The sequence below is a fragment of the Perca flavescens genome, chromosome 16 (assembly GCF_004354835.1).
Source record: "Perca flavescens isolate YP-PL-M2 chromosome 16, PFLA_1.0, whole genome shotgun sequence".
NCBI lineage: Eukaryota > Metazoa > Chordata > Actinopteri > Perciformes > Percidae > Perca > Perca flavescens.
In genome coordinates, this window is record NC_041346.1 from 4743340 (window position 1) to 4767041 (window position 23702).

The 23702-nt window shown below is 40.1% G+C and overlaps 1 protein-coding gene across 1 annotated transcript in view; it reads right to left on the reverse strand.

Moving 5' to 3' along the window:
* Positions 1–23702, reverse strand: part of scai (suppressor of cancer cell invasion) — a 71986-nt gene that overhangs the window by 15052 nt on the left and 33232 nt on the right. The window contains exons 5-13 of the mRNA XM_028602440.1: positions 17315–17413; positions 16341–16437; positions 12401–12499; positions 11914–12066; positions 4670–4771; positions 4214–4315; positions 3985–4063; positions 1755–1854; positions 1419–1500 (exon numbers count right to left, since the gene is read on the reverse strand). Coding sequence (XP_028458241.1) covers positions 1419–1500; positions 1755–1854; positions 3985–4063; positions 4214–4315; positions 4670–4771; positions 11914–12066; positions 12401–12499; positions 16341–16437; positions 17315–17413 — 913 coding nt within the window. The remainder of the gene's footprint in view (positions 1–1418; positions 1501–1754; positions 1855–3984; positions 4064–4213; positions 4316–4669; positions 4772–11913; positions 12067–12400; positions 12500–16340; positions 16438–17314; positions 17414–23702) is intronic.

Below are 23702 nucleotides of genomic sequence, written 5' to 3' on the forward strand. Positions count from 1 at the left end.
CACTGTACTTCTGTGAGTAAGTGACCTAAGGGGGAAAGCAGGTAGTGGACCAAACCACTGTGAGGCAAGGGAGGAGGGGCTTAAGCTGTTTCTAAACTTAAAACATAAAAAGGTATGTATTGGAGAAAAGTGGAAGAAGTAGAAGCAGAAAGGAATGCATGTGCGTGAATGAGAGGAAGGACAGAAGGTGCAAGGAGTAGAGGTGGTAAAGGTGGAGGACTATAAATTCCTAGGGTCAACTCTTCAAAGTAATGGGGAGAGGAGAAGAGAGGTGAAGAAGAGAGTGAAGGCAGAGGGGAGTGGGTGGAGAAGAGTGATTTGCAACAGAAGGGTACCAGCAAGAGTAAAAGAGAAGGTTTACAGAATGGTAGTGAGACCAGCTACGTTGTATGGTTTGTAGGCGGTAGCACTGACAAAAAGACGGGAGGCGGAGCTGGAGGCAGAGTTGAAGATGCTAAGATTTTTCATTGGTAGTGACGAGGATGGACAGGATTAAGAATGAGTATATAAAAAGGACAGCTCAGGTTAGAGGGTTTGGAGACAAAGTGAGACAGGCAAGATTGAGATGGTTGAAACGTGCAAAGGAGAGATGCTGGGTATATCGGGAGAAAGATGCTGAAGATCAGAGCAGACAGGCAATAAGAAAAGAGGAAGGCCAAAGAAGAGGTTTATAGATGTGGTGAGGGAGAAGATGCAGGGGGTTGGCGCGACAGAGGAGAGATGGAAACAGGGGTCGCCACAGTGGATCATCTAACAAGAGCAACCGAAAGAAGAAGAAAAGTATGATTAGCTATTAGCTATTAGCAGTTCATACTCCTGGATGTAGAGAAAACTTAAAAACCTGATGATTCTCAGGCAAGTTCAATTTATGGACATTTATTCACAATGGACATCAAAGATAATATTTGGAAAATGTGAATCACACTGAATCAAAAAAATATGCGAATGAAGTGTGTTTAGATTTGACTGGGAAATAATTTTGATTAAGTGTTTTAAAGTACACTAATTGCCTCTGTGAGCTGTGTCTCACAGACACTGCTGCAACTGCTGACCATGTTGGTGAGCAGCCAAATCAGCAGCCAAACCACAATAACTAACTTCCTGTGTGTCACATTTTTCCCTCCCGCTCCTTTAAGTCTTATAATATAGATGTGTTTTTTTGTTTTCCAGTTAATTTAAAAGGTACTCTAAGAGATGAGACGCATTTTTTAGGCTACAACATTTTTTGTCACATACGGCAAACCTCTCCTCACTATTCGCGAGCTGTGCTGCAGCACGGAAGGGAGGGGGAGGCGACAGGATGAGGAGGAGGAGGAGGGTGGGGCGAGCTAGTCTCGTTTTGTTTAAAAATACTTTGAACGTCAACGAGAATAACGTCACCCAACATCGCTTGGAGCACCTTTAACCTAATTACGTACCTTATAGGCTGTGCTGTTAGAAGAATCCACAATGACAAAAAGAGGCTTCCGGGTGAAAGGGAATAAGTCCCCTGGATGAAGGCTGCAACATTAAAAACAAGTAAATGTCAGGAACCTACATTTCTATCCCAGCAAGGTTACTGTGAGATTCTGCACTGCTAAAGTTGTGTAAATGGTTAGAGATTCCAAACTTGTTATTAAGACAGAGAGTTGACAGCAGTCAGAGTATTATTCTGTTACACATTTTGACACATTTAAAAATGTTAGCTTTTCCTAAAATGTTAAATGAACATTTTGAAAAATTATAATAAATATATTACACAAATCAATAATCACCAGTGCATTTCTTTCTGGCCCTGATTCCTCTTCTGCACCGTCTCTCCATTCACCACATCTCGATTTGTATTTGTTAGAACTCCTCCAAAATCATATGGTCCTACAGGAAAGTTAAAGATGAATTGCTTCAACTTAAAAAGACATGGATTGTGACATATAGAGCATATATTTTAGTGCAACTCTACACTACATTTTGCTTTTAAAAAACTGGACATTAAAGCATTAGTAGGTGGACCAGATAGAACACCAGACACTTAAAAAGGGCAGAAAATATTCTTATTGCAACACCTGCAGTGAAGAATATTGTGAATATTCCAATAGCTTTAATAATAATAATAATAATAATAATAACAACAATAACAATGATAATAATAATAACAATAATAGTATAACTTGAACTAGGGTTATTTAATAGATTACTGTGACAAATGATATAAGACTGACAGAGGCCCTATTCAGACATGGAATACGTAACCATGTCCACAAGAAAACGGATTGAATTCCAATGTCAAATGGCAAGGCCCATTGCTTTGTTAAGGTCTGTTAGTGTACTAAAATAAAAAGTTTTGTAAACTTTTGCTCAACATACCTTACCTTTAAGCAGTAATTCTCATAAGCTCCGGATATACAAAGTTAGCACCTACTTTACTACTTTGCACAATATTGTAGAATGATAACTCCACTGTTTACTTAACATTGCTGTCAGATAATTAAGCATCCCCCTTGTGTTTTTATGGAATACATTAAAATTATTGGTATTATCTGCCTAAGTAATGTCTTTTTGTCATTTAGACAGAGGTGTGCATTAGCTAAATGTGTGTTAGCTAAATGTTTGTTACGGCTTTATTCAGCTGCTTGCACTATAATTGGCACCTGATGTGTGAAAGGGAAAACCCTTTGGGGTCGACATTATAGACCCCAGAGCATGTCATATTCAATAGTGATTGTGGTTTTAGGCCTTCCAGAAGGCAATATTGTAGAATGATAACTCCACTGTTTACTGTTAAGGTTACACACCAGGGACGTGACAAATAAACGACACGAAAGGCGAAATAATCGATTGCAAATATTTTGACACTGCAACAGTTTAATAAAAGTTTTGAATATTTGCGCCAGCTCATCTACCATGTCGGAGGGACAATTTGAGGACCCTGGGGCACGGTTGAAGCGAGAGAGAAAATGACAGGAAATGCAGTAGCAAAGGAGAGTAAATATTTAGCAATTAAGATATTAAGGGAATGTACAGTAGCTAGAGTCTGCAGTTTGAGCACAATTACATGCTGCAGCTACTCAAGACCTACGGAGGTATCCTGTCTCATTTCTCTGGCTGCTGAGTGGAGTGATGGGGTAAGCTCCGGAGACTGAAGGCCCGTTTCATCCCCCTGTGGTGTCCGACCACATTCAAGATGCCAATGCATGAAAAGCTAACACCTAATCCTGTAAGCTATGTATTGAGTTTCCGTTTAGCTAAATACTCATAATTCCCTCTGGTAAACAGTATGCAGTGTAGGTTATATGTCTAGGGCTTTTATTGTGAAAGGTAAACACTGCCTTTGTCAAGGTTGAAAGGAGCAATAAGGTTTTCCGTCTCTGTAGTCTATGAATTGGACAACAGCCTCCGTGTTGTTGTATTATGATCCTCACAAACAACACAATGTGATAGGTTGATGTCTTTATTCATGGTGCGAAAGATCAGAAAAATCAACCTTGTTTCAGAAAAAAATTACGTTGCTTTATAGCAGCGTAATAGTCATGTTCTGGGTGAAAGTACTCATAACAGAAACAGTTCAAAAATATATATTGCCCCGGAAAAATGACCTGGCGACGCCAAAGGAGTTGCCAAAACAGAGGGAGACACTGGTTTGATTTGAGCCACACACCTGCGTGCCTCCCTGTCATTGCTGCTGCCCTGTCCGTGCACACTCTAATACAGCGGTCCCACAGAAGCCCATGACCAGTTATGTATTCATTAATAATTCTTAATATTTATTTTATTTATTTAGGAGGTCCCCCAGCCCAGTCGGCATTCCTACGCAGCCCGGTGCCAGTCCACGGCCCAGTTTGAGTAAGGCAGTTCTAATACATTTTCCCAGCAATTTCATCATTTAACAATATTAGATTTTTCTTTTTTAAATCTAACAATTTAAACTGTTTGGTGGCATGTCCATATTTCAAGAAAATTCCATATGATATTAGGAAGAAATGTGGGGTTTAATATTTAGCATTTTACCTTCATAATCTGAATTCCCAGTAGGGAAGACTCCAGTAGCTGACAGGTAGACAAGCAGAACGCTGTTGGCAGGCAATTCCTGAAAACAAGGGCAATGGGGGTAAAAGATAATGTAGCAAAGTACTATGATTATGTTTAATGTAAGTGCAACATGTACTTTAAATGCTGACATGAAATTATTAGATTAAAACAGAAACTAGAACAATCTGAAATTAAAGTTAATACTGACCTTAAACGAGGCCGACAAGAAAGTAAAAAGCTGGCTGAATGTTGGTTTGTACAACAAATACTTGTGAGGGTTTTCTCTTTTAGCTGGCTTCTCATTGGGCTCCTGTGGAAAAATATTTTATATAATTACTGTTAATATTTCAGTTGCAGTTTACGTTATGTATGACAGGCTAACCAGTCTTCTAGGAGGCAATTATGTGTTCATTTGTTCATCATGTTTGTCACCCTAAATTAGTCAGACACAAGTAGGGAATGATGCAACTCTTGAAAGAATGATGCATTTCACTCAATGATAGCATAATTACAGGGGTGCTGATACTGGCCAAAAACATGGTGCCATACAGGTTTTTGCTACTAATTGGCCCTGTGAGAGACTGTATCATTTATGAGACATAACATGTTTATAGTTGCCTTGGTTGGAATATTCTCACAAACTTTATTCAGACATCACACTCACCAGACTTCCTTGTTTTGGGGTCTGTGTCGCCAGGTTTACAGGTTCCCTTTCCAAAGCTTGAAGCATGCGGAACATATCAATGGTTAATTCGCTGAACTTCACCTAAAAAAAGGGAAAAAAACACAACACTGACATTAAATTACCATTGAGACATTTTTGGAGAATCAGTATTCTTGGCATTGAGTTTATACCTCTGACAGAAATGTCTTCAAATATCCATACAGACTTGTATTAAGTAAGTATTCTGTAGTACTCTGAAAGAGTTACTAATTTAAACCACACACAGTGTGTGGTTTTAATTAGTAACTCTTCAGGAGTCTTCATTATTTCGTTTACTAGTCAAAGTTGATATGAATGAAGATTCTGCTGTGGTAGAAGGCCAATGACTAAACATTGTATGTTAACACTTTCCTACCCCATAGTGTTTATGTTAGTGTTGTTGTTAGGACCAGGGTGAACATGCAGATTTGGTGGCAGATAGAGCAGAGAAGCACATGAAAAGCTGACTTGAAATATTGGGCCCCTTGCAAGAACAAGAATTCTTATCCTAAACCCCTCTGATTATTTTCTGTGTGGTTTGCTTGTGCAAGTGTTCAAGTCAGTATGAGTCAGATTCACTATTCAATTCAATTTTATTTATAGTGTCAAATCATAACATAAGTTATCTCAGAGCACTTTACAGATAGAGTAGGTCTAGACCACACTCTATAATTTACAGAGACCCAACAATTCCCACAAGAACATAGATTTGGTGCAACAGCGTCGAGGAAAAACTTCCTTTTAACAGGCCGATGGTGGGAGATACAGAAATATGACTCATAATTATAGCAGTAGGTATAATGGAATGGCATGATGAACAGTGGCAATTATAGGAACAGTAAAGATAACAGAACTATGACTAATAATAATAGTAGTAGCAGTGCAGGGCATCGAGCAGGACCACGGCAGCAGCTGCAAAACAACAATCTGGAAATCTGCGAGGTGAGAAAACACAAGGACTCTGGGGAAGAAGTTACAACAGATGGAGAAAAAGGGGAGGAGAGAGGAACTCAGTGTATCATATGTCCCCTGGCAGTCTAAACCTATACCAAGGAAAACCTGAGCCAGCCCTAACTATAAGCTTTATTAAAGAGAAAAGTTTTTAGCTTACTCTTAAATGTGGAGATGGCGTGTGCCTCACAAACAAGGTCACTAAACCTTGTTTTAACCTTTTAAGGCCCGATTACAGCTCTAACACTGCATCCATAGCAATGTAAACTCTGTAGCCTACTTAGCGTGATAATTCACATTAAACTGAACATTTCTTTTGATGGTGAAGAGTGAGACAAGAATACATTTTAGTATAGATATTGGTATACATACAATTTAACGGCGCTGAGCAAACAGGGTTGAGTTATTTCAATTGTTATTTAAAAGTGTATACATTTTATTCATCTAAAATGCATATTTAATGCTTTCATATCTCATTAATAACAACACTTTCACTAATGTCAGGTTGGAGACCTAATTTACCTGCTGGGCCACAAAGAAAAGGACAGCTTGAGTTTACCCAAAACTAGCACTCCGAACAACATTGAGATGCTGCGGTTAGGTAGAGTTGGTTTATCAAAGACGGTAGGAAAGCAACACAGTACATCAAATAGGCACAGCATAAACGTCAATAGGTTGGACCACCGTGTTTACAACAATTTATCTTTAAACATTACAGTTACGGCTGAAAATGATTGTTGTTAGTGCGATGTCACAGTGATTCGGTCTATACTACTTGTTAGAAATAGGACCAGACTAGGAGAGTGTCACGTGACCTAATGGCGAACTACATGGAGCTTGACGAGCTCCATCCTTTTGAAGATACTGACCAGAGATATTTGTGCTCAGCCGGGACGAGAAACATTCTGGATGCCAAAAATGTCAAAATCATGGTGGCTGAAAAGAGTCAAAATGGCGCCGCTGCTGTGACCGTGGCAGAAAAGCAATAGTGACAATAACAATGACATATCGCCGGCGGATATTGGTAAAATATTCGCAGCACTAGAGAAAATCTCCGCCGAGCTATTGTGTCAATGGAGTCAAAGCTCTCCAGCCTGGTCACCAGAATGAAGGAGGTTAAGAGCCGCGTCGAGAGTTTTAAGGTGGCTGAGATAGAGAGACAGGACGAGCCTGCTGCTAGCAAGAGAGAGGTCAACATGCTTTGGGGAAAAAATTGAAGATTTTGAAAATCAATCCAGAAGAAATAATGTCAGTTTTGTGGGCCTCCCTTAGGGTAAGGAAGGAGGGAATACAGTAAAGTTTTTGGGTGAGCTGATTCGGGAGTTGCTGGAGACTGAGGGAGAGATCAAGACTGAGTAAGAACTGATGACGGACCGAAAAGACAAACTTTTAAGGAAGCTAAACTGTGCATTGTTCAGGTTCAGGTGCAAATGAACTGTGTTGTGAGTATTTGGGATTTGAGTGTTTAGTCATCTCCACATTATGTTTGATATATGCTTGTCTAACTTAAGCTCTGTACTTGTGTGTGTGTGTGTGTGTGTGTGTGTGTGTGTACACACATACACACACATATATATACATACACACATAGAATATGTTGATTGTGGAATCTAAAAAAAATTGTGTGGAGGATGGTTCGGATATGGGTTTCATAGTGTAGGGTCTAGCAGGAGTAGAGGGATCATTACACCTACTAGCAAGCACCTGCAACTTAAATTAATTAAACAAATTAAGGATAATTCTGGAAGTTATTATCGTTGTGGCTTGAATACAAGGGCAAGAACTAATTCTGGGTAACATATATGCACCTAATGTAGATGATCAGACATTTTTTATAGATTTGGAAAAGAAATTACAAGCTGCAGGGAACCACAAAATTGTTCTAAAGGGTGATTTTAATTTGAGCAAATGGTCCTCAGTGTCATCTTCAGGGGTGGCATGGAGGCCTTAAAGGCCATGATCAGAGGGCGCATTATACAACATGCTTCATTTCGTAAGAGGAATAGTGCTTATATAGTGCAAATAGTTTTTTGGATCAACTGTAGATATTAACAAGATAAAGATTAAAGAATTTTACACTTATTTCTATAGGTCATTATCTACCTCTACTGATGAAGTAATGTGTTGCTTCATAGAGCCACTAGGGCTTCCCAAACTGAAAGAAAAGCAAAGAGTTTTGCAACTGATCTGGCTCCAATTGTATTAGAGGTATGTATGTATGTATGTATGTATGTATGTATGTATGTATGTATGTATGTATGTATGTATATATATATATATATATATATATATATATATATATATATTATCCATAATTATAAAAAATAATATCCATTATCCATAAGAATACCGCCCAATTTCCTTAATGCAGTTAGATTTTTTAAAAAATGTTGGCAAATTAATTAAATAAGGTCTCTAATTCATCCTGATCAGGTGGCGTTCATTCGCGGGCGTAGCTCGTCAGATAATATCAGGAGTCTCATTAATATTGCATGGTCTGTAGCTGGATGGACAATCCCCAATCGCTGCTATTTCCCCCGATGCCGAAAAGGCATTTGATATGGTTATATTATATGTTCAAAATTTTTTGGGTTTGGCAGCATTTTTAAGTAGATTACGTCGATGTATAGCACCCAGAGGCTGTGGTGCAAACTAACGGGTTAATTTCTGAATATTTTGCTCTTGGAAGGGGAACAAAACAGGGCACCCCTCTTTCTCCTTTGTTGTTTTGTTTAGCCATAGAGCCTTTGGTAGCAGCCATAAGGGGGGAGACTAACTTTTCAGGTGTTATATTAGGAGGTGTAGTGGACAAACTTATGCTTTATGCAGAGGATATATCACCTTTTGTGTCTGAACCTAGCAGATCAATACCCTGTCTACTCGGGATCATTGACTCTTTCTCGAAATTTTCAGGTTCTAGGGTAAATTGGTCTAAGTCAGAAGCATTACCTTTAACAGCTCAGTGCCCCGTAACAGCCTTCCAATCAGGTGCATTTCAGTGGCCAAAGCAATAGGGCTGCTCGATAATATGAAAAAAAATAATAATCACGATTATTTTGGTCAATATTGAAATCACGATTATTTAACACGATTACTCATTAACCTTTGGATATAATGGATAGTGTCCAGGGTATAATCTGTTAGGCTACGTTCAGACTGCAGGCCAAAGTGGCCGAAATCAGATTTTTTCAGATCAGATTCAGGCCACTTCCATATGTGGTCCTGAATCTGACCCAGATCTGATTTTTTTCAATGCGACCGCAGTGTGAACAGCCAAGGTGGATTTGATGCGACTTTTACCAACAAAAAAAAAACTTGCTGCGCCCGCGGGGAGGGGCGGGGCCCCCTGCTTCCAGTGCAGCTGTTAACCGGGGTGGACTGTCCTCATTGTACCCCAACCACGCGTCGCATCGCCAGGGCGGGGATCGGCTCACGTAAAAAGGTGATGTCGGCAACCCCCCCCCAACCCGTCTGTAAACACGGACCAAGGAGTTTAACGCGCTCGCAAGTCGGGGTCGCCCCGTGGTGCAATGAAAGTGAAATCCGGCGTGCGCCGGCTGAGGTGGGATCCCGGTCCCTTGGGGTCGGGCGCACCACCGGCCCGTGTCGCCGCACCGCCGGGGAGGTGGAGCGTGTGCGAGGGCGAAGCCAGAGAGGTGGAGGCCCATAGCGGTCCTGACGTGCAAATTGGCAGTCCGGTCACACAGACCTGATTAGTGAATTTGCCGCCATAACGCCGCAAATTTGTCTCTCTTTCTCTTCAGTCTTCTCCTCCTCAGCACCTGCGCATTAATGTTATGGCTGCCATTACACAAACATTTTAATACAAAAAAATGCTGACTTCCTCCATAACCTCCCTAACTTTAGTGCAACAGCGTGCTGCGTCTGATGTCATTGTTAGTGTTCTTTTGCGCATGCGGGTCATTTCAAAACCGCAAACAGTTCACACTGGAATCTGATATAGGCCACATTTTAAAAGGCAATGTGAACAGCCAAACAAAAAATCGGATCTGAGCAAAAAATCAGAATCAGGTATTAAGACTTGCGGTGTGAACGTAGCCTTAGTGTCCTTTATCTCACAGAAAGAGTCTTTGGATCAGAATAAATTCTGTTTTGTGAGTCGGTTCAGCTTTACAGATATCACACATAATTTACACAGCTAATGAACAATTCCAGATACATAACACAATGTGCATCTCACATCACATTTTCAATCACTATGACCACTACTACTTTCATTACTAAACATTGTGACAAAAATAATGTCGCTTATTTACTAAGGAAAAATCCAGCACATAGGCGGTACCTTAGAGTAACGTTACGTTGAACAGCTGATTTAACGTCCCTGCTCCTTTTACATACAGTTTAACAACTAAACTAAATGCTGAGGGAACGTTACTATGTTTTTTCATGTTGTTTTTGAGCAGTATGCCTATATGCACCGCCACTAAGGCGGAAAAACTTTTAAGTAAGTGAATACAGCGTGTTGGGAGAATACAAAATTTACTACAGCGGGGAGGCAGTGGCAAAGGGACCGCAGCCGCAGGGTTAGCTAACGTTAGCTGCTCCCAGACAACCAAGTTGGTTTTGCCTTTTTTGCTCACCAAAACGCTGCTGTGGCTGATCTCCTTATGCCATCTTTTTTTTTTTTTTTTATATTCCAGCGGAGGATATGCACACAACTTGCCTCCCTGACTGTATAGGCTGAGAGAGTTTATGGCTTCGGGAGGGGCGGATATGCGCATGCGCGTGTTATTCAGAACCCAAGACAAAATAAGAGACAAAACAGAACATGGCAAAATAATCGTTTTTTCTCGATTATACTATTTTGGTGATCGTTGGGAGCCAAAATCGAAATCAAAATTAAATTAATTGCACAGCCCTACAAAGCAAGGTATTGTATATCTAGGTATCTTATTCCCTCCCCAGTTAAAAAACTTAGTTAAAGTTAATTTGGATCCATTATTTAATAACACTTCTTGTGATGTTAATAGATGGGCGACTCTCAATTTTAGGGAAGGTCAACGTTATAAAAACGGTTTGTGTTCCCAAGCTGAATTATCTTATCAAATATCTTCCTCTGGAGGTTCCCCTGTCATATGTTAAATGGTCTGACAGGATAACAAAGAAATTGATATGGAATGGTAAAAAACCCTGGCTACATTTGAATAAATTACAAAGACCGATCTACCAAAGATGTTGTATTACTACTATGGTTTTAACTTAAGGCATCTGGCCCACTGGTCACTTCCTCCTGAGAGAGCCCCACCCTGGTGTTGTATTGATCTTGCCCCATTATCGCCCTTACAAAGCCTGTCTGTCAAACTGTATGGTGAGGCAAAAACACATCCGATAATCTCCCACTTAAATGTCATTGCCAATAAAGCAACATAAAATTGAAAAATTGAGAGAGAGAGAGAGAGAGAGAGAGAGAGAGAGAGAGAGAGAGAGAGAGAGAGAGAGAGAGAGAGAGAGAGAGAGAGAGAGAGAGATGCGTTCATGAAAAGTTAAAACATTCCCTGATGGGTATTTTTATGAAAGATATAGATTTTCAGTGGAGGGAATTATGTATAGGCTATTTGTCAGCTTCTTGAGCAGTGTGTTGCCAATGCGCACATTGGTTTGAATTATGTTTTTATAAAAAATTGTATTGGCTCTCTGAATCGCTTACCACTTCGAGGGTTGCAACTGAAATAATAGGCTAAAGCAACGACTGGAAAGCACAAGTATAATAATGGTCATATCTTGTGCCTGACTGATGGGGGGAGTGATATTGATAAGCGTTGTGATTTACGCATTTACAGTGTCTGCTATTTTTTGCCAGCTTTCCTTCATGTTTTAGGAAGCAATGACTGTATTGCATTTTGCCTGTAAAACCATGTCCGTGTTCTTCCTATTTATGTAGAATTATAGTTTGCTTTTCTTATGTAAAATATGCGGCTCTGATAGATGTTTGATCTATCAGTTTTGATTGGTCATGCTGTGCAAACACCGCTTCTTTTATGTGAACGCGCGCATCGCTGGATTGGGAAACCCTGGGTTGATTGAACTAGTTCTTAACCACCGTCGTGACACAGCTTATGCGGGATCGCGGTTGTTAGGTTAGGTGAAGCCAGATAACTGAAATAAATCCAGGGCATGTTGATCTTGATTCGTAGTACAAGCCACAGGTTTTCTTCAATAAGACTGGTCAACAACATTGTTGATGTGTATATAGTGTTAGGAACTGTGAATTAGAATTAGTGGGTTAAAACCTGGTTGTTACAGTTGCCGATGATTAGTGCATCTGCAAGGACGAGCTGCCCAACCACCATGCCTTGTTCCAGTGGAGGCACATTTCCCTCCTGCAGCCGATTGCTGGTGACTACGACAGAAGTGTTGTCATTCAGAACTACCACTGGATCTGCCTGTTTTACAAATGTAGAAAAACAACAGTGAGCCACAGCTGATCCGATGTACCTGGCAGGAGACAGCTCACAAAAGGGCACTTCTTTAATTACCAGTCAGTCCAGAAAAACAAAATGTTGCATTATTGTTTTAATGTCAGTAACTAATTTCAACCCCTTAGTCTGTCTTGCCCCGTTACAGATTACACAAATGTGGGGTTTTACTAGCTTTATATAAGATACATCAAGAACTCCGTGAACTTCAGGGCAATCTAATCAAACAACATGCATTTTGGGTAATAAAATAAACATTGAAAGTACTAATGTGTTGTGTTACATTTGGAGGGTTAGTTACCTCTACAAAAGCTGCCACTTCCTGTAGAACCAGGTTCCATTCCAATTGGTCCTCTGTGTTGAATCGCTGTGTGTAATCTTCGATTTCCTCAGATAACTCCTGCAGGGAATAAAGATCATAAAGGTCATGTAAATTTACAAATACTAACACTTTTTTAACTATACTGCAAAGCTTTGACTTACACACGGGAATTTTTTCAAACCATTGTTTTTGTTATGAGCACTTTCACACACAACGTGAAAATTACACGGCTATAAAGTGAGTCATTTTTTCGAAACAAGGTTGCTTTTGCACCACGAATAAAGACATCAACCATGTTGTGTTTACTTATGAGGATCATAATACAACACAGACTGTATAGTAGGGGTGGTACGGTTCATGAAAAAACAGCCGAACCGCTCGGTTCGCTAGTCTCGGTTCGGAGCGTGTGTGTGCCGCACGGTTCGTCAGTACACTGTTAATGTGCACTAACCACTTACTGCCGTAGTGCCCACTTTCGACACCTATGTTAAAACACTTACTGGAAATGACCAGCAGGATGAGTTTGACGAACGCAACCCATGGCAGCTGATTGGACGATCGCGTCACATGGGTCTGGCTGCTCCCGAATTTCAAAACAGACTGTCATGGCGGCTCGTTCAGAATACGATCTCATATTGTACTAAAATAGTTCACCGAAACGTGTTTCTGAAAACATTTTAAGCAAGAAATAGGCCATGCAGTTGCTGAATCTGTCTTCATTTCAGATCGACAAAGGTCAGTTTAAAAGATTTTCATCAGATTTTGAGAGACACCGAGCCGACCGCTCCTCAAGTGGAGTGGGGTGCTGCTGCCGCTGCAGGTCACGTCACGTCAAATTAAGGCTGGGAAAAAAATCAATGTGATTTAAAAATCGAGTTGGTAGGTCAAATCAATTCATATTTAATAATAAATCGAGAAAGGGTTTGCCTTTGCAATTTAGTTTATGTTGATGCACTTTAATTAAATACAATAAATATATATTTTTTAAATATATTTACAGTTCGCAGTTATTTTGTTTTAAATGGAAGGGGGGGAAAATCGAATGAAAATCAAGTTTTTTAGGGAAACAAATCGCTCAGCTCTACGTCACATGCAGAAATGTCAAGTGGGAGAGAGGCTGCCCGGAGTTGGAGGATGTGCCAGCGTCGTTTATAGTCTGGTGTGTCGGAACATTTTGGATTTCACGTTACCTATGATGAAATAAAACAATATATAGAACTGCCACTGTGTGCATGTATTGTGCAACATGCATTCAATATGCTAATTTTAGCTATATATCATATGCTGAAGTATATTCTGGAGTGTTAAAGATTAAAAGAAAAAATAAGAAGAAACGTACAGAACCGAAAACCGTGACCCTAAAACCGTGATACAAAACGAACCGTGGGTTTTGTGAACCGTACCACCCCTATTGTATAGATGGCAACTATACAGTAAGTGTTTTACTTACATTGTGGTAGTCCCCACCCAGACTGCTAGAAACCTGGGTGTGACACTTGACGACCAACTCTGCTTTACTGCAAACATTGCTGCAACTACCCAATCGTGTAGATACATGCTGCATAACATCAGAAGGATACGTCTACTTCTAACGCAGAAGGCGGCTCAGGTTCTGGTTCAGGCTATAGTCTTCAAATAGGTCTGACATGTGTGCAAATTTTGGTGAGTTTTTCAGCATGTTAAGCCCCTCAAAAATGCATGTGACGTGTCGGAATAATAATAATAATAATAATCTTATGAAAAACAATAGGTGCCTCGCACTTTCAGTGCCCCAAGAATTAAAGCTGCAAGCAGCGATGAACAGGCCCTCGCCCCTTTCCCCGGGGGTTACTGGCGGACGTAGTAAAATTCTTTTGATAATTTATTGTCGTGAGGGTCCTCCGAGTCTATATGTAAGTTTTGGTGCAGATCGGACTCACGCCCCAGGAGCAGTTAGACAAAAGTAGGTTTCCCATAGATCTTAGAATTCTTTGGATAACTTTTCGTCATGAGGGTCAACAGATACTACCTGCAAAGATTCAAGAAGATTGAAATCACTAGTTTGAACGAATATAAAACCCAAGAAAAAGGCATAAATCAATATTGGCCGCCTTACGGTTGCTAATGAAGGTAAATGGGAAATACGGTCGTAATGATTAGAGCAATATGTGTATTAAATTTGGTGAAGATCGGTGTAATTGTGTCCAAGTTAAGCCCTTCCACGCCTTAGGGGACGCTATGGAGCCCGCTTACAGGTATGGGCCAAATCGCCGTACAGTCTCGCAAAACTCCCAAGTGTTTTTGTATATATCATCTAATTTTATCATCACATACAGGTGAAAGAACAGTTTGTTTAATCTATCTAATCTTGTGTTGTTCATACTATACGATGATTTATTGCTTGTCTTTGTTGAATAATACAGAAGACAAAGAGCTTAAAAAATAATCACATATTAAATCGCAATCGCAATATTGGTGAAAAAAATAGCAATTAGATTATTTTCCAAAATGGTTCAGCCCTACTGGGCAGACTATGAGAGATCTTCAAGCATTTTGTGGCCTCTTTCACCACAGCCACACAAGGATTCAAGGGTGGCAGTATTCCGTATTCAGTTACACATGCAGGCAGTCCTTTCACAAACTTGTCCATGCTTTGCTAGCAGTAAAGCAGAAACATGGATTGGAGCGCCGGTATTTTTAAGCACCCCTTCCGAAAAAGACAGTCTGCTCTGATTGGTCAGCGTTTCCGTATCTCTGCAGTCTCCACATCTGTTCTTTGCTTTTGCCGGACTTTATACCATGAAAAATCACCAATTAGGTCTTCTATTCCAGTAGGAATGCGATCCGAAATTTGGGAGAAAATAACATTGTACATCCAGGCATGATTACAGCTTTCCTTAGCATTAGCATGTAGCTACATGTAGTTAGCAGTGAATTGTAATGGAGTATAGAGGCACTTACTACCGTCAAAAAGCACCGGCCTAAAATGCTCATAAATAATATTTTAAAAATATAATACAAATGGGACTGGAAATTAACCTTTGCAGCCAAGCGGAACTAAATACTGCACAACCCAGACATGTTCCAGCAGGAATGTGCCCCGAAACTGGGGAGAAATTAACAACATTTACAGCCAAGATTACAGCTTTCCCTAGCGTTAGCATGTAGCTACATGTGACAGGGTATGTAATGTAAACACTGCAGTAGCATGTCTGCCCAGAGCAGATGACTATATAACAAAACCCAGCTCGGTATGACATGAAACAGAGCCAAGAGTAGAAAAAACTGTTCAGAACAGTGGGAAATCTAAGGTTTTGGCTCACAGGGATTTCTTTTAAATAAGTTTTCCTCATTATTTATAGCTTTGGCCATGTAACACCCGACATTGCAACATTATACATATGACTGAAAATACAAAGAAGCATAATATGTCTCCTTTAAACTAACAGGGCTAATGGTCAATTAAAGGATTATTATTTTTCCACCTTTATTTATTCTGGAGGAGTTCACTGTACGGAGAACTGAAACAACAACCGTCTGGGCACAAGCTCACATCTCTAATGTTTAGGCCACCACTGCACAGGTTTTAAATCGATAATTGTTATTTCATATATGAAAACATAAAAGGAGGTTAAGTGCGCCAATTTATAAGATTTATGCGCAATGGGGGCTCTTGTGGCCTCAGGGTTGGGGCAGGGTTGGGGTACCAACCATAAACCGCAAAGTTTGTGGACAGTTTGTTGCATGTCAATCCCCATCTCTTTTTACTAACTTCTCGACATCTCTTCGCTGTCCACATCCCATAGTGAGATACTGAAATGAATGCTATGAATGGTAAATGACACAAGTTCAGGGGATGTCTTTTATGCTCCTCAGAAAACCAAGGTTTCCCAAGTTTTGATCACTCAGCATGCTGTAGTTAAAAAAATTGCTTCCATACCTTCACCAATACTTTGACTAGGTCCATCTTGTTCAGCAGTAAACAGACGACTATGTAGCGAGCATAATATCGAAGCTTCTTCACTACTAATTCTGGCCTGATAAAAGATAGGAGAAGGAAATAAGAACTTGTAGAGTAAAACAAATCCACATTAAAAGGAGGGCACATTTAAAGCCTTGTTTGTTAAAGCTACTGATGACACGTATGGTTCACGTTTCAATCAGAGGATTACAATTAGCATGTTTGTGTTTTTGCATACAACTGATCATCTTAGTTTGCTTGTCAGTGTCTAAGTAATGCAAAATTCAGTCTAATGTTATTCTATATTTTTCTTATTATAATAAACATTTTATTATTATCAACAAACCTAGTTGCAGACCCAAACCAACAACAAATGTATGCTACTACAAGTATTGTGTGTATCCAAAGCCTGATAGATATTATTCCTCTGTGCCATAGAGCTCCATTGTTGTCCAAAAACTATTAAAAACACATCAATGAGCCACACTCTTACTCCAAAATCTTACAAGATTACCAAATGTGGATTAATCTACTCCTAAAAAAATAGTCCCGAAGTAATGCAATATTTCCTAATGATTAAGGAAATTACTTTTTAAAAATTAAATTATATTCATGACATGTTTTTATAGATTTACATCTTCAATAGGAACCAATAAACATATGGCTGAGAGCCACCGACAGAATAGGAATCTCAGAGTATTGAGAGATGGTCTTGGTCTTAATGGTCGTGGGATTGTAGACAATAAAACTAGAACCTAGACTTTAAATTTCCTGCACATTTCCATAATTTATGGAAAGAGAAAACAGATATTTGGCTCAGTTTTTTTTTTTTGTAAACAGCAGTAAACAAATGAAATCTTAAAAAGCAATTTATTATATCCAAGCAAAGACATCTAGTTCCTTAAAAGTGCAACTCACAACATTTAAAAAAAAAAAAGATTTTTAGAACATACCTGTCTTCTTTGTTGACCTGATAGTAGTAGGAGCGCTGACGAATGGCTGAGTAGAATGAAAAGGCCTCATTCAGGTAACTTGTTTCTGAGGTACGAAGGCTGTCAATGAAGATTAAAAAAGTAGTTGCATTACCATCTCTGGAGTGGAGCATATTTCAGTACATTCATAACATTTCCGTACACTTCATGCTGAAAATATTTTTATTTATCACCACACCCCTTTATTTATATTCCACTTCACTTTTGCACTTTACGCTGATGCACTTACATGTACGAATGTAGCTGGTCCGCTTGAAGACACCCACACAGTCCGAGCGACCAAGCCTTGTTTTGCAATTGTTACTGTGCTTTTGTGATTAAAATAGGGACCACAGTGTTTCCCACCAAAAACAATAGTCCTAATGCAAGAACACACTAAATTCCATTCTCAAATGCAACACTTTAGTTTCTTTAAAGTAGGGCTGGTAGCGTTGCATTCCCCCCTAATTCTCAAAGAAGGCTGGCTTGCCCAGGGCCAGGCCAGCTCAGCGGCATCTTTCTCCTGTTGCGTGCCGTTGTTTCTCCTACCTACACTGGCCCCGCACCCTGTCCCTTCTTCCCTTTCTACCTGCCTGCTCGCAGTGCTGCTGCACATGAGGAGAGAGCACAGAGGGGAGGGGCTGCTCCTCAGTCACAGAACAGAAGAGAGAGGTGACTGTTTTGGGGCCACAGGAGAGAAATACCTTGGGTGCTCGCTGGACAATACTTGCGACTTTTTTTTTTACAGAAAGTCTCTGTCTTTTCTACAGAAAGTCGCCAGATTTGTCGCTAGTCGCTTTTGTGAGAAAAAAAAAAGTTGCTAAGGGGGTCTGAAAAGTTGCTAAGTTGGCAACACTGTCCACACATACACGCTGGCTCGACGCACACACCAGCACACAAGTATAAACATCAGACCACTACGGTGAAAGCTCCAAACTTCCTGTCAGTTTAATCCAGGGTCTGACTTTTCTTTTTTACTTAAGTTTGATACCAATATAGGTTTTACTGAAGGCATTTAATGGTCAAAATATTATTAATAAATATTCTAATATATTCAAATATTAATAAACAAACGAACTTCGAATATGATTTTGGGGCAAAAGTCAAAGCCCTATTACCCATCGCTAGTACCAGCTCTACTCTGCTAGACTGCGGTGCCCCGTCCTTTTTCCATTGCAGATTTAGTACTGCCTCATGCGTGAGGCGAGCACGGCTGCAGCAAACTGTCGTGACCTAACACGACACGACACGACACGACACACACACACACACACACACACACAGAGAGCGAGAGAACGTCGAAGGTGTGTTGTTTTTGATTCTCGGCATGTGGCTGTTGCCATAGCCAGAAGACGAATTTTGAAGGCAGCAAAAAAAAAACAAAAAAAAAACACCGCTGGCTAAACTATTTAAAAATGGCGGGTTTGTTCAGGACACCCCCATCTGTCGCTAGCAATGATGACGCAGTGATTAGCGACTATTCTCTTCGACCAATCAGTAGTCTGCAGTAGAGATGGTCCGATACCATTTTTTGCTTCCCAATACCGATTCTGATACCTGAACTTGCATATTGGCCAATACCGAGTATTGATCCGATACCAGTGTGCAACCAAATTGTGACAAGTGGCAACCTAATCATCACCCCTGGTTGCCCTGTGGCAACCACATTATTGTAGCCCACTTTTTTCTTGTACTGTAATGAAAATACTTTCATTACAATAAATAAATCATCATTGATGATGCAATGTTTAAATTTGCGTTCTGATTTGTTTACTACATCAGACATAGGCTAATTGTTATATTTTCCATCTCTGTCTGCACTATTTTTTTTTTCCAAAAAGGACATAGTGAATTCGTTGGTCAACAGTACTTCAAACCATACTGGACATTTAGTTTTGTGTGGTCTAACTAATAGAACTCCTACCTGATGTCATCACTGGTCTCATCTCTACTTGATGCCATCGCCAACCTCATGTCTGTCTCATTCACTCCTTGCCTGTGTTCTTCTCCACTAAGACATATTGTCAAACAAACATTATGTAATTGATTTTCCATATTAGTTTTTCCATATTAATAATATTAAGAAATGAATCTGTTGGTATCAAGTGGCTCCCCCTACACTTCCACCTAATGTTAGACCATCCTCACACCTGAATGAAATTAACTCACTGTTAAATATAGCAGCTTCAATTCAATTCTTAAATCAGCCTAGTGATGGCATCTGATAAGAAAACTATTATGCAGTAAGGTTGTGCTGCTGTTGAAATTACATTCACATTTTGAATTTTAGAAAGTACAAATATGGAGAGCCACTTAGCACAGACCTTAAAAGAGAGAGATGTGACACTGTAATTACAGCTTCCATGTCATCCAACAGATGTAACTATAGCCTGTATATGTCTGACAGCTAATGGTAAAACAAAATATATGCATGATTCCATAGTACCAGAGTTAGTTACGTTTTCCAGATTATTGCCATCTATTGTACATGCTACCTTATATTTTCCATTTTTCAGCTCAACAACCTAGGTTTTGCATATTCTAAGCTAGCCATGAACCCCCATTTGGCTGCTACATTGCCAGTGTTAGCAAACGCTAGCTAATCTGTTAACATGAATATTTGCAAGCCTCCAAGCACAGATGCACACTATAAATCCTACCTGTTGCCTTTCACCACCCACTTATTTAACTGCTGTTGCATCCCTTGACATGCTATCACTTTTTCAATTTTTAGCCCCCAACAGCTTTTTTGCTTTATACATCGTTTTCCATAGACAACAACTCACTACTGTACCTGCTCGCTCAGCGCTCACGGTGGCGCCCCCGCTTGCAATATTAAGAATCCTACTATGGCCACGCCAAGACCTGCCCTTCAATAGCCCGGGTCTTGGCGTGGCCATAGTAGTACTCTTCTACAGTATGTCAAAATGGAATCTCATGAGATAGAGTGCCTACTTTAGCCTGTTAGTCCTCTAAAATGTTCTGTAACATTGAGGAAATGCAGAAATGATTTAGAAACGCACAAAAGCAGCTAGATATAAAAAAATATTTTTAAATTTGTATTATTTATTTTTTTACCATTGCTTTGGTGCTGCGCCGCATATAGCGCATACCCACTTTTTGCGCCACTGCCAGTGTGTCTTATATTTGAACATGTTTTAACAACTATATACTACTATCCCTGTATGGATATGATTTCTATCTTTGTTGTCAGTCTGGCTCAGGTTAAACTCTTTGTGAAACATGAACAAACAAACAATGAATGCCACAGAACTTTCTTTTATTATCCAGTTTGACAGTCAGTTATAACGGAAAAAGAAAACTACTTGAACATAGATTTTCATAAGGGCTTTATTATGTGGTATCGGATCAGTGCATAAACTCCAGTACTTCCCGATACCGATACCAGCATTTTAGGCAGTATCGGAGGCGATACCGATACTGGTATCAGTATAGGAACATCTCTAGTCTGCAGGTTTTCACGTCACCTTTTGGTATCGCCTCAGCTCACTTGGAACCTCGACGGAGGGGATACTGAAAAAAGTACCTCGACGGAGGGGATACTGAAAAAAGTACCTGTTGGTAGGTACCAGGGACTTTTTTTCCATAATGGAAAACCAAAAAAGGCGAGTAGAGTCGAGGCGAGTCGAGCAGGTAGAAGACGCCATAAAACAGAGCGGTGGACGAGAGGCAGCAGACGTTAATGTTACCTTGTGTCGGGTTTGCTCTGTGGAATGGATAAGATGTTGGATGAATGTTTTCTGCTGAGATGCTGTAGCATTGACGCCCTGCTATTGTGGAGAGCTAGTTTGATTTTACAATAGACACACTGTACAGAGTTTTTTTCAGCTTAAAATGTATCCAAACTTTCTGTTGTTTTCTCTTGCCTGTCTCTTCTCTTAGCCCCTCACTATTTTTGCTCTCTTCCTTAATGTGTAATCTGTGCCCTCAGTATTGTGTATTGTGTTCACAGAAGTGTCAGCCCGTTGTGCGCAAGTACCGTATGGGTCAGAATATAAGACAACCCTGATTATAAGACGACCCCCCCTTTTTCAAGAGTAATTTTTTGAAAAATACTTTATAAAAGCCAAATTATTTTTTATTTGAAAATAATTCTAATAAAAACACATTGAATAAAACAAGGTAGGCTGTTTTTAACATCTTTTCAATAAAATATTTTATAGTTTATAGCCGACTTCTCTTTTGGCTGTTGAAACGTTCATACGCTTATTATGTCTCATAACTTGAGCCCCAGCAGTACGGTTAACGTAGACTCACGAAACTTGGTACACATATGTAGCATGTCAAGACGTACAAAAAAACGTAATTGGAGCCATTTTGAGTGTTTAGCGATGAACAAGAAAGTGGCTGTAACTACAGTGTACACTGTCATAGCTAGGGCTGGGTATCGTTCAGAATTTTTCGATCCGGTGCCAATTTCGATACCTCAGTTTCGATACCGATTCCTAACGATTCGATTTTTTTCGATACCATATGTTTTAAAATTCATTTCAACATCAACAAAAATTGTTAAAAAAAATCAGGTAAAACTGCTCACTCAGAGTAACATTAATAAAAGTGCCTTGCCTTGCAAGCTCAGCCTGTCAGTCATTCATCAGGGCAGAGAAACCACCGTTGTGGCTGCTTGTAAGAGGAAGTGTAACGGCAACAGCACCGCGAGCGCTTTCGGCTCGCAATTAATATCATATCGCGTCTGCGTGAAGTTTTAAAAAACTGTAACCACACTTGAAACCAACCGTGACTCTCTGAGACTTCAACAAAACTGCAGACAGTTTACTCCGTCCGCACCTCTCCGTGCGTGCGCGCGTGCGTGCGTGTGTCGGTCGGAGCTCCGCTCTGTGTCAATATGCAGAGGGGACAGATAAGCTTGCGCTTACGCGCTCAGATGCTTTTGGAACCGAAATTTGGCACCGAAAGATAAAGAATTTTTCGATACCATAAAAGTATCGACGTTCGGTACCCAGCCCTAGTCATAGCTTCTTGAAATTTCCCACAATCAACAAGAGTCCAGGCCTGATGACATATACAGGCCAATATTGACTTTTGGTCATAGCGCCCCCCCCCGCTGGCAAGAGGAAATCAGCCTTATATGACAAACATCATCCGGTTTACATGAAACTTAGAATGTGTGGTCTACTTGTGACACTGAGCTGGCCCCTATACTTTAACCACGCCCATGTACTCAGGCCACGCCCCCTTTTATGGCTTTTGAACTGTTTAAGGTAGAGTCTTGTGTGAGGTATCACTGAACTCAGCATAGAGTTCCCTTTTCATTGATGACGATTTGCCCCGCCCCCTAAGCTTTAGCCACGCCCCCTTTATCACTAATGACCCGTTTGATTTAGACTATTGTGTGAGGTGTCATTGAACTCAGCAAAGAGTTCCTTTTTAATTGGTGACGGTTTGCCACGCCCCCTATGCTTAAGCCACGCCCCATTTCATAACTGGGGACGCGTTTAACCCTTGTGTTGTCTTCCCGTCAACCTAGAAAACGACTGTTTTTGCTTTTTCCAACGTTTTAAATTGTTAAATTTTTCTTCTACACATTTTCAGCGCTTATTTCTACGTCCCATATTTTCTGATATAAAACAAAAATTGAAAACGAGTCAATGTGACCCAAAGTCAACACAAGGGTTAAGGTAGAGTCTTATGTGAGGTATCAATGAACTCAGCAGAGACTTCCTTTTTTTATTGGTAAAGGTTTGCCCCGACCCCTATGCTTTGGCGACGCCCCCTTTCACAGCTAATGAACTGTATGACGTAGAGTCTTGTGTGAGGTATCGTTGAACTCAGCAGGACGTTCCCTTTTCATTGCTGACGATTTGCAGTGTCTGAGTGCGGCACAAATGCACGGTCGCAAGGAGCTGCGCCCGCCAGTAACCCAGACGTGCACAGAGGCGCGAGGGCCCGTCCAACGTTTTTATTGATATTGATACCATTTGATCAAGTCTTTATCGATACAATTATCAATACTTTTCTATTATTTGGTGGAAAGAAGAGACAACAAATTCTAAATCTTAACAGAACTATTATTGCTTTTATTGCAAAAACTGTGTTTGTGTTTGATTTCTTCGGTCTCATTTGCTGTGTTTGTTTTAACCCTCTAAGCCAGGGGTGACCACACTTTTTCAGCTTGCAAGCTACTTTTAAAAATGACCAAGTCAAAATGATCTACCTACTATAAAAATGCTAAACATATATTTATTTATACATATATTTATAAATATATTGAAAATCATTTATATGTACACTATAAGTTGTGCACAATACAACTGTAAATTTTTTTGTCATCACCTTACTCTGATGACTTGCACTGAATGGAATCAGCCAGGGATTCATAGTCCGGACA